The following is a 14298-nucleotide window of genomic DNA, read 5'->3' on the forward strand; positions in this document are numbered from 1 at the left end:
AAGGAGTATTTATATTGCAAGCTAAAAAAGAGAGAAAAATGAAATAAATTAAGTGAAATAAAAATAAATGAAAAGAAAGGAAATAATAAAAATAATGAAAAGAAAAATAAAAGGAAAAGAAAGTAAACAAAATAGTGGTTTCAAAAAACTAAAAAAATAAAGTAAACAAAATAGTCCCCAAAATAAAATTGAACTGCTATTCGTCGTTCGCAAATTACAGGGTGACGCTCCCATTTTTAGGTGAAATGACATTTTTGCCCTTGTGTGTATTTTTGTATATAAGGGTCCACCATGAGTCACTTTAGTTACCAACAAGATAAATAATATTCCCGAGCCCACCACTTGTCTTATAAAAATCCCGAGCCCCAAAAATTCCCGGTCCCACCATTGTACGGTAATCCCAAGGAATTTAAAAAATCCCGGGGCAGAAACGGAAATTGTACGGAGCGGTGTTTGACGATGAACGACGACAACGTTCACACGCCGGAGGGTTCGTCGAAAGAATCTGTAAGTATTTCGAATTTTGTTTTTTTTTTTGGAAAGAGGACATCCGCCCAAAAAATCCGAATGTTTTAGTGGGGATCCTCCCAAAATTTCCGGATATCCAACGAAATTTCCGGATGTTAAGTGGGAGATCCGGAAATTTTGGGCGGATCCCCACTAAAACATCCGGATTTTTTGGGCGGATGTCCCATTTATTATTATTTTTTATTTTTTATTTTTTATTTTTTATATTTTTTTACGTAATTGTCTTTTTATTATTTTTATTAAGAATAATAGTTATATTAGTTTATATTATGTATTATTTGTTAATATTATGTACTTATTATTATTATTATTATTATTATTATGGTTATTATTATTATTAATTTTGTTATTATTAATAAATTTTTGTTATGATTATGATTATTATTATTATTAATATTATTATTACTACTATTATTACTATTGTTGTTATTATTATTAATATTATTGTTGTTGTTAGTATGAGTATTTGTTGTTGTTGGATGTTTATTATTTTTATTGTTTGGTGCGCATAAATTGGGTTGCGTAAATTTTGTTGTTTGTAATTGTTTTTTGTATTGTATTATTGTTATTGTTACTTTTTTTTGTTAGTATTACTTTATGTGAATGTTAGTTATTGTTATTATTATTATTATATTAGTTATTATTTGTTAATTTTATGTATTTATTGTTGTTATTATTATTAGTATTAGTATTATTATTGTTATTGTTATTGTTATTATTATTATTATTATTATTATTATTATTATTGTTACTATTATTATTATTATTATTATTACTATTATTATTGTTATTATTATTATTATTATTATTATTATTATTATTATTATTATTATTATTGTTAAATTTAAAATACTAATCCTTGCGTGTTTTATTTGTTTGTGTTGTGATTTTATAGGATTCGGAGGTTGAAGACGGCGGTGACGTTGTGAATTACAGTGCACATTTTGTGACAGACACGATTTTTCTAACGTTTGACGATGCAGTTAGATGGGCGGATGCTGTTGCAATAAATCTGGGATTTATTTTGGTGAAATCGTCTTTCAACAAACAGAGGGATGGTCGACCATATCGATATTTAAGATGTGATCGGGGACGCAGGAGTAAGCCGAGAGATCTTGAGAACGCAATTCGGAAGGACACCAAAACCAAGGGCATTGGTTGTCCTTTCTACATCAAGATATGTTACGAGTTCAACACCAATACTTGGGTTATCTGGGCGAAAGATGATGCAACTGGGACCCACAACCATCCAATGATTGCGTATCCAGAGGGTCATCGTAAAATTAGTGGGTTGAGCCCGAATGCGAATCAGGTTGTGCGTGACATGACGAAGTCTAAGGTTGCACCGCGTAACATCATGGCGACTATTGCGGAGCAATTTCCTGATGATCATCCAAACATCAGGCACATCTACAACTGCCGGAATGACTTCAGAGCGGAGATGTCTGATAGGAGAGGAGTTGTTCAGCAATTTCTACATTTGGCGAGACAGAGTCAGTATCTTTAATGGGTCATGTCCGATGATGAAGGCGTTTTACAGCACGCCTTTATGGCGCACCCAGTCATGGTAGACATCTTACGGACGTACCCATATGTGATTGGTATCGATTCCACTTACAAGACTAACCGATACGGGATGCCGTTCTTTGAGATAGTTAGTGTGACACCGACAAATCAGAATTTTCTCGTCGGTTACGTGTTCATGCACAACGAGAGCACGGCAAGCTATCGATGGGTTTTGCAGAGGTTGAGAGACGTGATTGGGTATGATAAGGAGTCGTCGGTTTTCTTGACAGGCTGTGAGCTTGAGCTATGTGCTGCATTGAGGGAAGTGTTTCCAAGAACCTCACACTTACTTTGTCGATGGCACATTAACAAAGATGTGGAGGCTCGGGTCACTGCTATGTTAAAAAACAAGAAGATCGGTGCGTCTTTCAAAAACGGAAAATGGAAACGTATCATGGACGCTGCAACCGAGGATGATTATGAGGCCGCTGTAGATATAATGAAAGATAAGTGGGCAAGTTATCCAGCAGTGATACAATATGTAGAGAACACATGGCTTTGTCATAAAACGAAGTTTGTGACATTTTGGACAAACCAATCTACATTATGGAAACACCAGCACTTGCAGAGTTGAGAGCCAACATTCGGCCGTGAAGATGTGGTTTGATTCCTCGACAGGTTTGGTGTTCGCTTATTGTAGTTCATGTATGTACTTTGTTGTAGGTATTTGAGTTACAAATCATAATGGTTTTTCTTTGTAATGTGCAGGTTCTTTGGATACCGTATGGGCTCGAGTTCATTGCCACATTGGTAATCAGATCATCGCAATTCGTAATGGTTTGGAGGCTTCTAGGTCGAAGATAGGTCAAAAGTACCGAGTGTTGCCACTTGCCACGTATAAACGGGAAGGTGTCTCAGCATTGTTTGAAGGTTCTCGATGAGGAGACAAGGAGGATGAGGGAGCTGAGTTATTAAGTGCACGAACAATGTGGATGTGCAATGCGTGTGACCCCACGGTTTGCCCTGTGCTTGCCAGATACATGATTCGCTAGTTGCTGGGACAGGATTGTACATCAGGCAAATTCACCCGTTCTGGAGGACCTTGGTTATTGGTTATGGTGATGATGGGACGGTGCCTGGCAATGACTCAACCGAGGATGCCGCACATTTTCGTTCTCTCATGGATGAGGTAATTGGTAGTGATCCTGCTGTTCTTCGAAATGTGTCTCGCATCATTGAAGAGGAGCTGCATCCGGATCATTCTGACCTCAGAGAGCCTGTTGTAAACCACCGCGTTCGTGGTCGACCAAGAAACAATGATACAAGACGTGATCGTTCTTATTTTGAACATGTAAACCGCCAATACATTGAATGTGGTGCACGACAAATAGGTACGATTAAGTGTTGTGTTTTTTCACATAAGTCAGCGTTTACTAAACTAATTAACTGAACCCTACATTTGTGCAGGAGATGTAAATGACATTAGCCAAAGCCATTATCGACACTCGCTTCCAGGGCCGATGTTGCCTTACATCACAGGATGGAAGGATGTCATTGGCGATGGTAACTGTGGGTTTCGTTGTGTGGCCGAGTTCTTCTTCAGTGATCAAGGTCGATGGTATGATGCTCGAGAAACAATAGCGAATGAGGTCCTCGGTTATCGAGCCCTATATGAGAAGATTTATAGGCTTGGAAGACTTGAGATCAATGTGGAGCGTATTCGATGGGACGGTGGGGCGGTTGATTCCCATCATTGGATGGCTGCAATTCAAGATTTATTTCCTATTGCGACTTGGTTCAACACAGTGGTTATTATTCTGGGTGTAGGCCAAACACCAACCTGCTACTACCCATGCCTCACGATATTGTCGTTGCGGGCAAGAAGGGGGGTCACAGCACCGGAGCGAGAGTTTGTCATCGCTACAGTTGGGGGCTCACATTTTTATTTGTATTGAACTTGCACCAGATTCGCCACTTCCCCCGATTGCAGGTTGGTGGACTAAGAACCACGACCCAAGTGTTGACGGTTGGGATCAGCGTTACGCAGCTAGAAGGAACATGTGGGATGCCTTAATTAGATAATGAACATATTTTTGTACTTTCATTTATGTTAAACAGTTGTAGTTATGTAATTTGTAACGAATTTAACTTAATTAAACAAAGTTTCAACAAAACCACAAAAACAAGTGTTCAATCCTTAAAGTACATGACGAATAAATAGTATATAAACGAAATGCGTACAAGTCAAATAAAAATAAAAAACAGCAAGTTCACAACCCCATCATCGCCCTCCAATCAGCTCGTAGCGCCTTAGCCATTGCTCTTGTATCACGCGATAGGCTCGGATACTCCTCCAGTGTCCTGTTGATGACCTCCATGGACCGACCCATCCACTTTCAATTAAAAAACAACATATTAAATAAATCACAAGTTTTTCTAATCATAATTATAGTACCAAAAAAACACAACTACTTACGTAATCCGTGTTAGTTCTCTCAGGTAGTGTGCGACTCTCATGTGATGACGCAACTGGAGAAACACGTGGATGAGAAAATCGGTACAGCCACTGCATGTAACCAGGACCGACCGTAGGAGCACCACCTCCAAGTCTGCTGAGGGCACCTATCACGACACTGAAAGACACACCAGGGACAAACCGAGTCCACATCACAGATGTCATCTCTGTCGGAAAGTCAACTCGATACATCTTCAAGTTCGTCGGTCTCTTTGCCTTCTCAGGCCTGATGATGGCTTGTGGAATGTCCTGGACGTATCCAAGTTGTCGAACCACTCGATCAGGCATATATGGCTCAATGATGCTACGATACTGGATGCAGCCAATGAAAAGAGTAGCAGGCACGCGTCGTGCTGGATCAAATCCGTACGGTAGCCAGTTAACTTCATTGTCAGTCAAATGTTCCAACCTAGCACGAAAAGCGAGAAGGCGCTCCATGCTCTTGTTGGGGCATCCCGATCCGACATCCAGGCGAACGCACGAGGAACAGTAAGCTCTCTGGTCAAGGTCCCCTGCTAAGGCCGAAAACACGGAAAGTACTCGTAGATCCATGCCTGCAGAAGCGTAAGACAGCCGGCGATAGAATCAGCATCTTTTCGTGATGCTGTACCCAACTGCTGGTACATGTATGCTAGCACAGCAGAACCCCAGGAGTACTCACTAATCTGAACATCCTCAACAAAAAGCTTGTTGAGGAAGGATGGATGAGTACGATTTCCACTCTTGTCCAAAAACAAACAACCGCCAAGTACTAACCACAGGTACGCCCTGTAATGGAAATTGAAGGGCCTCTGCGCCTCCAAGGTCGACTCTATTATCCTCTCAGTCAGCACCCCACTACCCTGCCATACGGTTTTAGTACCGCACTTCTCATTCAGCTCTTCCTCAGTCATATCCAAGGTAATCGAGCACGCGTCCCGTACAACGTCCGTGCTAGGAGTAGTGGAAACCATGGAACCATCAACACGAATCCCTAGAATATGATACACATCATGCAGCATGATTGTGATCTCCCCAAATGGCATGTGAAAACGTGTTCGTGTCTGGCTGCCATCTCTCAACAAAAGCAGAAATCAATGGCCAGTCAAATCGCCTGAACATGATCTCGGGTAAGTGAGATAGACCACTGCCATCAATCGGTTCTAGGTGCTCCTGCGGAAGACGAGCGCGCCAGTTACCCAATTCAGTACACAACTGTGTCCTGCTCAAACACCGTAGAACATTTCGCTCCTGCCCACCCCATATGTAGGCAACCACGTGACCCCCAAAACTAGGAATAACAGTACCATCCTCAGGCCCACCTGTCATCGGCTCCTGCACCACCCATGACTCTGACGAGCTGGTAGAAGCTTGAGCTGTTTCACTACTACTAACATATCTCCCATGGTCACCCCTATACACTGTACGGTATTCCTGAGGGTCATACTGTGCATCTCCAGCAGCTTGACTTCCTCGCTCTTCATCCTCATCGTCAGATGAAGGCACTCCAGTAGACGAATACATGGAGGCGCTCCCCTGTGACTGATGCTCCCCCGACCAAGTACCAGCAGTCTCATACTGATGCTCATGGTGAAACGGTGCCTGTGAAGTTCCTGCACCACCTAACTCCCTCCTAACAGACGCATTCAAACGTCTTGATCTTGCATGACGAGGACCAGAACCCTCAATTTGCATTAAATAAATAAGTACAGAATCATATTTCAATAATAACTCAAATTCAAAAATATCAAATCAAAAACTATAATAAATCAAATCAAATAAACAATAATAACAACATTACTAACAATAACAATAATATTATTCTTACAATACTAATATACTACTAACAATAACAACACACCAATAACACACTACAAATAATTTCAACACAATAATAGACCAAATCAAAACTATAATTAACCACAGAATTGCCAAAATTAAAATGCAACAACGACAATACCACAAACCAATAAAAAAACAATAACAATAATAATAACAACAATTTCAGTCACCAACCATAATACATAACAACAATAACAAATACCAATACAAACCAAATAAATTTTACATAACAATAAACACAATACATAACAATAACAGACTTATTATTGCAAATATGAAGATGCAAAATCATGAATTACAAAGAAAAATCATAAAATACAACAAAAACAATGCCACAATTAAAATGTAACAATAACAATAACAACAATTTAAGTCACCAACCATAATACATAACAAATACCAATACAAACCAAATAAAAATTACATAACAATAACAATACATAACAGTAACAAGCTTATTAAAATGTAAATCAAGGATACTTGCAAAACTAAAACACATGGAAAGAAAATATTGCAAAACAATAATTATTGCAAAACTAAATCAAGAAAAAATACATAACAATAATTATTGCAAGACTAAATCAAGAAAAAAATTATTTTTAATGCCACAAATCAAGGAAAGAAATATTTTTAAAATATTTTTTTTTTTAAAAAAAATAATGCAAGAAATCAACGAAACCGAGGGAAAAAATAAAAAAAATAATAAAAAAAAAAAATTCTGGAAACCACCACTTCCGCCAGAAATTTCGGAAGTGGCTGAGAACTTCCGGAAATTTCAGGCGGAAACCACCACTTTCGCCTAAATTTCCGGAAGTTCTTCTCCACTTCCGGAATTTCTGGGCGGATGTCACGGTTTCCAGTTTTTTTTTTTTTTTTTTTTCAAAATTCAAAAACTTAAAAAAAAAAAACAAAAAAACTCACCGGTTCGCCACCATAACGCCGCCACCACGACCACAAACGTCAGCCCAATTCTTCGTCGTCTGCCATTGTCGGATTCAACGTTTGATTGCTAGATTTGCTTGTGTTTGAGTAGCCTTCAAAATTTTTGTTTTTTTTTTTCAAAATTTCAGATTTTTTGGAAGGTTTTAGAGGAGAGAGTGTGAAAGAGTGATTTGTAAGACGGAAAATGTCTCGTAAGTGTCATAACTTAGTTTATCGAGTATTTATATACGGAGGACAATTTAGAAAATTCAAGTATAAAATGCAAACGTCACCTAGTAAATTGCGATCGACCTTTAACAACACCCAAATAAAACTCAGACCCACGAATTCCCCCCTCTTCTTCATTCACTTGGCTACTCTGATTTCTTCTTCACCACCTATCCTCATCATCAACAGCCATAATCACCTATTTTAACACCATCATCGATCTCACCCTTGAATTAAGTGAGTTAGTCACAGCTATCCAATTTCAATTAATCCCTTACAATTGGACCCGATAAAACGGAGCGGCCGGTCGTACCCATTGGAGCGGACGCTCCTTGCTTCTGCCCGAAATTGAAGAAATTGGATGATTCAGGAGCGTCCGCGTCGTACTAAAAGCACCTGCTCTAAAGTTCATCGATTTGGGGTGATTTACGAGCTGCTCTATTTCAGAGGTTTTTGCCGGCGGTTTGTGGTAGGGAAATTGCTGGCTGCGTCGTTGTTGATTCGGGTTTGGGCGGTGAATGATGGTGAAGGTTGAGGGTTAGTAAGGGTGGTGCGGTGGCTGGTCCTGCTGTTGGTAACGGTGGGTGGTGCGAATTTGGCGGCAGGGGCGCAGGTTGCATTGTTGTTGGTGGTGGTGTTGCGGTGATGCGCGGATTGGTGGCTGGGTGATGGTGGCAGAGAAGCGGGCTGCTGCTACAATTGTTGCGGGTTGGAGATGCTGGGTGTGGAGGAGGTGGTTGCGGGTTGATGGTGGTTGTGGCTGAGAAATAAGTGGGCATAGGTGGGGAAAGTTGAGGGAGCAGGGGATGGTGATGGAGCAGGGGAGTTTAGAGGGAGAATTTGTGAGTTTGACTTGACTCCGAAACTCGGATTTGACTCCAAATTTGAAACGTGAGCTTTGACCCGAGCACTCCTACAAAAACAACAAAACACGAGGAATTGGAACAAAATAAAAATAAAATAAAATGAAAATAAAATAAAACAAAAAGAAATAATAAAATCAAATGAAATAAAATTAAATTAAGAAAACAAACTTGAAATTAAAAGAAAATAAATAGAAAGAGAATAGTGAGACTATTATTATTAACTAAAACCATTAAACCCAAGACTTAAAACATTAGAAAATAAGAAACATAAATAAATTACGTAATTAAACTATAAACTATTAAAAACTACAAAATTACTCAAATCAAAAGATAAAAGACGAGACTAAGAAAATAAGTGAAATAAAGGTTAAAACAAACTAAATTATTGGAAAATAAGTCGGAAAACGACTCAATAAACACCTCTATAAGTGACATAAAAGTCACTTATCAATGATTTACAAAGACACAAAATGAATGATTTTTGCTTAAAACATCTAAAAAAAGGTTAGAAATGGTCAAGGCTAAAGGGAACTTCACGAGACTCTTCAACTCTTCACCTTACTCGATAATTAAAGACGTGAAAGGTACTCATCACTGGGTTTGGTTTTTGGGGAGACACAATCAAGTGTCTACAGAAGCCCCGACTTTGACTGAGTTTGGAGAACCGTAAGTTTCGAAAACAAAAGTCAAAGTAGATCCATAGGGACGAAGAAGGATTCAGAATGTTCGGCGATTCTAAATCACTTTTTTTAACTCCGATACCTGCAAAAAAGCGTTAGTTCTACAAATAAAGGAGTTAAGGAAGAAGAAATGCGTATCTGACACCAGTGTATCGATGGCAAACACTTCTGGTAGCTTTCTACGCCTCGAGAAATCCACCGGATGATAATTTTCCGCGCCTTGAGAATTCTATCGTGAACCACTACGCCTCGAGCGATCTACTGGATAATGATCTTCCACGCCTTGGTAATTCTGATATGAGGTAGATTCCACGCCTCGGGAACCCTATCGTGAGCTCCTATGCCTCGAGAAAAATCTCAAGTGAAAGGTGACAAGTTTCCGCGCCTCGGGCAACATGTCATAGACTCCTACGCCTTGAGCAGCCTACTGAATGATGATTTTCCACGCCTTGGGAAGACTAATATGAGATGGTTTCCACGCCTTGGGAATCCTATCGTGAGCTCTTACGCCTCGAGTAGCTCTTAGGTGAAATTCCATACTCAGGGAATAACAATAAATATCCACGCTTTGGGACACAATCATCGACTTCTACGCTTTGAGAAGCGTGTAACGATCAACAATTTTCAACGCCTTGGGAAAAACTTTTTTGATAATAAAAAACTACAGGTCTCTACGCCTTGAGAAACTTGCAACGTGAATCGTCCATGCCTTGGGACACAATCAATTTTGTTGAATCAAAGTTGTTTTGTTTGACAACCTCCACATTCTCGGGGAGCTCTGTCGAAGATCAACTACCCCTTGAGCCGAATTCTCAAATCAAGGTGACAACCTCCACATTTTAGAGAATGTTGTCAAAGACCACTAGGCCTTGAGTCGTCTTCAAATTTTCTCATCCTCACGCCTTGGAAGTGATAGTTTCTCGCGCCTTGGAAAGCCTACCGTAAAACCTTACTCTTCAAGATTCTACTGAGCTCAAATCAATTTCCGTAGAAATCTCCTATCTTAGGAAATTTGTAATTATGATCCATCACTACTCAAATGTGCTCAATCAACACTCAATAAGGTGATCGTCATTAGGTTGACCATCCATAAAAATTGTAATTGGGCTGACTACTAATCAAATCAAATCATTTGTTAATCGCTCATTACGAGGCTAAAAAGCTTAATTGCGCATCAAGAAGCTCAAATGGATAAAAATGGACCAACCAATCAAGTTGCGCGACCCATAAAAGCTGACGCGGGCGAAATCATGGCCATCGCGCAGTGACAGGTTTATCGCGCCTCGATAAATTCGCGTTTCGCGAATTTAAACTCCTTTCTTCCTCATTTGCTGCTGCTCTCTTCTTTGCTCGTTGTTCACAAAACTTCGTCTTGCTCGTTCTTAGCCATTTCTCAACCAAATCAACCAAAATTTGTTTCAAATCGTTGCATTTTTGCTCACCTACACCGATCTATGTAAGTTTTGCTTAATCTCTCCTCAATTTGGGTGAATTTGGAGCATGTTCTTCGCGTTTTCTCGGAAAATCCAAAATTATATTTCGTTGTTTGCTCAATTTAAGTTGAATTTCTTGTCATGAAATTGATTGTATGTGTTTTTATGTTGCTTTGTGAACATTTTGAGACTAGAATTGCTTGATTTGGTGAAGAAACGAACATTTTACCATTGTTGAACATTCTAGATTCATGAGTACAATGTGGCTTATTCTTCATGATTTTGCTTGTTTTTTGTGCTTAATTTGTTGCAATATTTGTCATAAAATTACAAGAAATTGTTTTGGTGCCTAAAATTTTCTTTATTGTGCGAATTAAAATCATGCTTTGTTTTTGCATTTTTGATACTCTGTTTTTGACGAACATAATATCATGCGGCTAGGCTAACTTAGATACTATAGAACCTTTAATTTACTATTTTTATGGCAACGATAAATAGTATGGCCCGACATCGAAGTTCTAGTTCACATTCCCGCTCGTCTCACCGAGAGGACGAGCCTGAAGGAGATGGAGACGGTGCTTTTACTAGCCGGACGTGGTCTCTCTCTCAGTGGGATGAGCACATCCTGGCTTTTCGGCCGGTTCACCACATATCCCAGCGGGTTATGCAGGGTTTTATTGAGGAGCACGTGCGTTGCCATGGTTCGGGCAACGACACCATTCTGTCCGTGTACCGCCAGCACATTGTTGGCAATGAGGCGGTGAGAGCGCTTTGGGAGTCCTATGGGTTGACTCCCCTTCTTTGACTTGCTGCGGCTTTCAAGTCCTTTCGGGAGAGCCGTTACATCGTTCGGGGTGCCTTAGAGTTCTTTTGGGACACCACAAACACTTTCCACTCGACTTCTCTGTCATCAGTGGACTCGAGTTTTGCCCAGCTCGAGTTCCTGCGGACGAGTTGTATACTCTGGCTTCTCTAGAGACTGCAGAGCTGATGGGGCCAGAAATAAGGTCTCAAGCATGAGGACGATCTGTAAAGCACTGCTGGCGGACGCTTTTATTGATGATGCTACTACCTCGGAGCAGCGGGTTCGCATTTTTGTTCTCCTCCTGTCAGGGACCATTTCTCCTGACAAGGGAAGCCGTGCTTTGCTGCGCTATTTGCCTGCGCTGCGCGACCTTCAGCGGGTTAGCACATACGACTAGGTCAACATCGGCTATGCTGACCCCTCTTAAGACTGCGGACAGGATGTCACCAGTGGCATTGCACGCTTTTAATTGGATCATTTAGTGCTTAGGCCCAATTTGGACTAAATTGGACCCAAACAACTTGCCCCCCAGACCCGATTTGGAAGGATGACGGGTCGGGTTTGATTTAATTCAGAAAAGGAGGGAAGTAAATGATTTAATTAATCCAAAAATTTGAATTTAAACCGTAATTAATGAGATAACAACGGTTAATGATTGTGGAAGTTGGACGGATAATGGGCAGTTTAATCACAAGATCATGTGTTTAACGGTTACTTAGTGGAGTACTTAAGAGAAATTAAAACGCAGACTCCTCGTATCCCGTACCTGGAGATATAAACAAAGGCGCGTCATTTCTCCTCACTTATTCACCAACACAAACCCAGAATTCTCGAGAGAAAAACCAAGAACCCGCATCAAAACTTCGCAAATTCCCCGAGCATTAAGCTTAGAAACTGAGACTTGCCACTACGAACTCGTAAATCGGCAACTTTCGCTTCAGATTAAGGTAAATTCCTTTGATTTCAATTTATTTTTCTTCGAATTCGAACTCCTTCCCCTTTTCTTTCGACTTTTCTCTTCGAAATAATCAATGGCAAGAGGAGTTAGAGGTAGAGCCCGTGCTCCAAGAAGAGCAAGGCCGATTCCCGATCCTAGGAACAGGATTGGGACTTGGAATGGTCAAAGGCCGGAGTCTGACCCTGCTGAAGGGATTAGGGCGACTCCCCTTTCCTCGGCTCCTCCTCAAAGAACGGAGGAGCCGAGCGCTTCTGGACGGGATGATGAAGTTCCCGCTGTCCTTTGGGATATCCTCCCTGAGATTGTTATTTTCGGCCTTTGGAAGGTCGTAGAGGTATATCTTCCTTTGATCTTGTGATTTTTAGTCTAAGTCTCGGTGTTTATCGATTCTTAGATTTCTTAACTTCTCGTAAGTTTGGCTCTATGATTACTTCCCATGGCTCCGGTGAGGCCTCGGGATACAAGGCTCCCGATAGATGCCAGCTGGTCGGACCGCCGCGCCGGTCTGACTTCCGCTGTTGCCTTCGGGGCTGCTACTCTCGACGTAAGGATACTCCTATCTTCTTTTTCTTTTGGTTTTCATTGATGAGTTTTTGACTTATACCTTTCGTTACAGTGCCCTAAGGTTCGATATCGTCCATGGACCGACTTGACTAGATCGTCCATCTTATCGCGAGGAGGTTCGTGAATCTTTATTAGCCACTTCATCTTTTATATAGCCCCCAATAGTGTTTAATTGTTGGATTGTTTTATAGGAGTCGGAGGAGCTTAAGGAGTTCAAGCCCCCATGTCTGTCCATCCGCTATCAGAGGGTTCATGCCCTATCGAGGAGACAACCCTTCTAGCCCCGGAAGAGTGGCGATTGGTGGAGCGGTCCATCCCTCGCTCTTAGACATAGGTGATTTCTCATCTTTTCGCTTTGTTCGGTGCATATATCATCTTGTTTTCAAATCTTGTCTAATTTTTGCAGTTTTCTTGCGAGGTGATAATGCGGATGGCAGCTGCCCTTGACGCCTATCGATATTAGTTGGCGAGATGGAGCCACCGAGCGTCGTGTCCACGTACTGAGGATGTTGCGTCGGTATGTCTTTATGCACTTGCTTTTATATGTCTATTTTACTTTTTTAATAACTAACTCGTGTTTTCTTTGTCTTTGTTGCAGTCCCTTAGTCACGCACTCGTTCGAGGCTAGAGGGCTCGAGAGAGATGGGCCCTAGTCACGGGTCCTCGTCGATAGAGATGGTCCCACTTGGTTACGGTACTCTGGTGGTACGACCTCACGTGGTCCCAGACGCGTTTACGGCCGGTCCATCGTCTTAGTTCGATGGTGGGACGTACGAGGTTGGCTCGTCGTCGCAGCAGCCTGTGTCTACTCCCTTTGCTGGTGGGAGTTTTCAGCTGGAGGTACTCAGTAGACGGGTCCCACACTTGTGATCCGTATGACGGGCGGTGCTGATTCTGGTCAGGTGCTTACTCCACGGTCTTTGTTCTTCTATGATGCGATGGGCGTTCCTCGGAGCCTCGTCCTCCCAGTACCGTTTCCCGCAGCATATTCTTTGGACTATCTCTAGACTTTTCTTATATTTATTTACTCTTATGTTCATATGTTAGACTTGTTTCGGGGTTTTCTGTGTTCTTAGGGAGAATTACAATTCCAAGACTGGATTCTAGGCGCCTGTACTGATTAGGGGATTTTCCCGAGCCAATCATCATCTTACACATGGACCCTTCAGGTCCTGCCATGTGTCCGTCACATGGACCATTTGGAGCCTGCCACGTGTCAGGCGATGATTAGTCCACCTTGGACCAGTTGTGCCACGCCATGTGGCCTCACCTATGCTAAATGGGCGAAAACGGCCACCTAGGCCCAATCTTCGGAAGAAGCCCAATCACCCCTAGGTTGACCTAAACCTAGGACTGACACGCTTCCCAAGGCATATAAATACCCTCATTAATCCTCATTAAAGGGGGTTAAGCAATTAATTACACTCACCTAGAGTGCCTAAACACCTGGATCAATCCTCACCTAGGGGAACC

General features: G+C 41.3%; 1 protein-coding gene across 1 annotated transcript; it reads left to right on the plus strand.

The window, feature by feature from the left end:
• The first annotated feature begins 459 nt into the window (after positions 1 to 459).
• LOC110717044 lies at positions 460 to 2035 on the plus strand. Its single transcript, XM_021895683.1, has 2 exons — positions 460 to 507; positions 1424 to 2035. The coding sequence occupies exons 1-2, from the start codon at positions 460 to 462 to the stop codon at positions 2033 to 2035; spliced, it is 660 nt and encodes a 219-aa protein (XP_021751375.1).
• Positions 2036 to 14298: the final 12263 nt, after the last annotated feature.

The sequence above is a fragment of the Chenopodium quinoa genome, unplaced genomic scaffold (genome assembly GCF_001683475.1).
Source record: "Chenopodium quinoa cultivar QQ74 unplaced genomic scaffold, ASM168347v1, whole genome shotgun sequence".
In the NCBI taxonomy this organism is placed as follows: Eukaryota; Viridiplantae; Streptophyta; class Magnoliopsida; order Caryophyllales; family Amaranthaceae; genus Chenopodium; species Chenopodium quinoa.

Bases quoted from the DNA above. Each gene is read 5' to 3' on its own strand.
- LOC110717044 (XM_021895683.1), top strand. From the start codon at position 460: ATGAACGACGACAACGTTCACACGCCGGAGGGTTCGTCGAAAGAATCT. The intron at 508-1,423 runs GTAAGTATTTCG...GTGATTTTATAG, and splicing joins AGGGTTCGTCGAAAGAATCT to GATTCGGAGGTTGAAGACGG.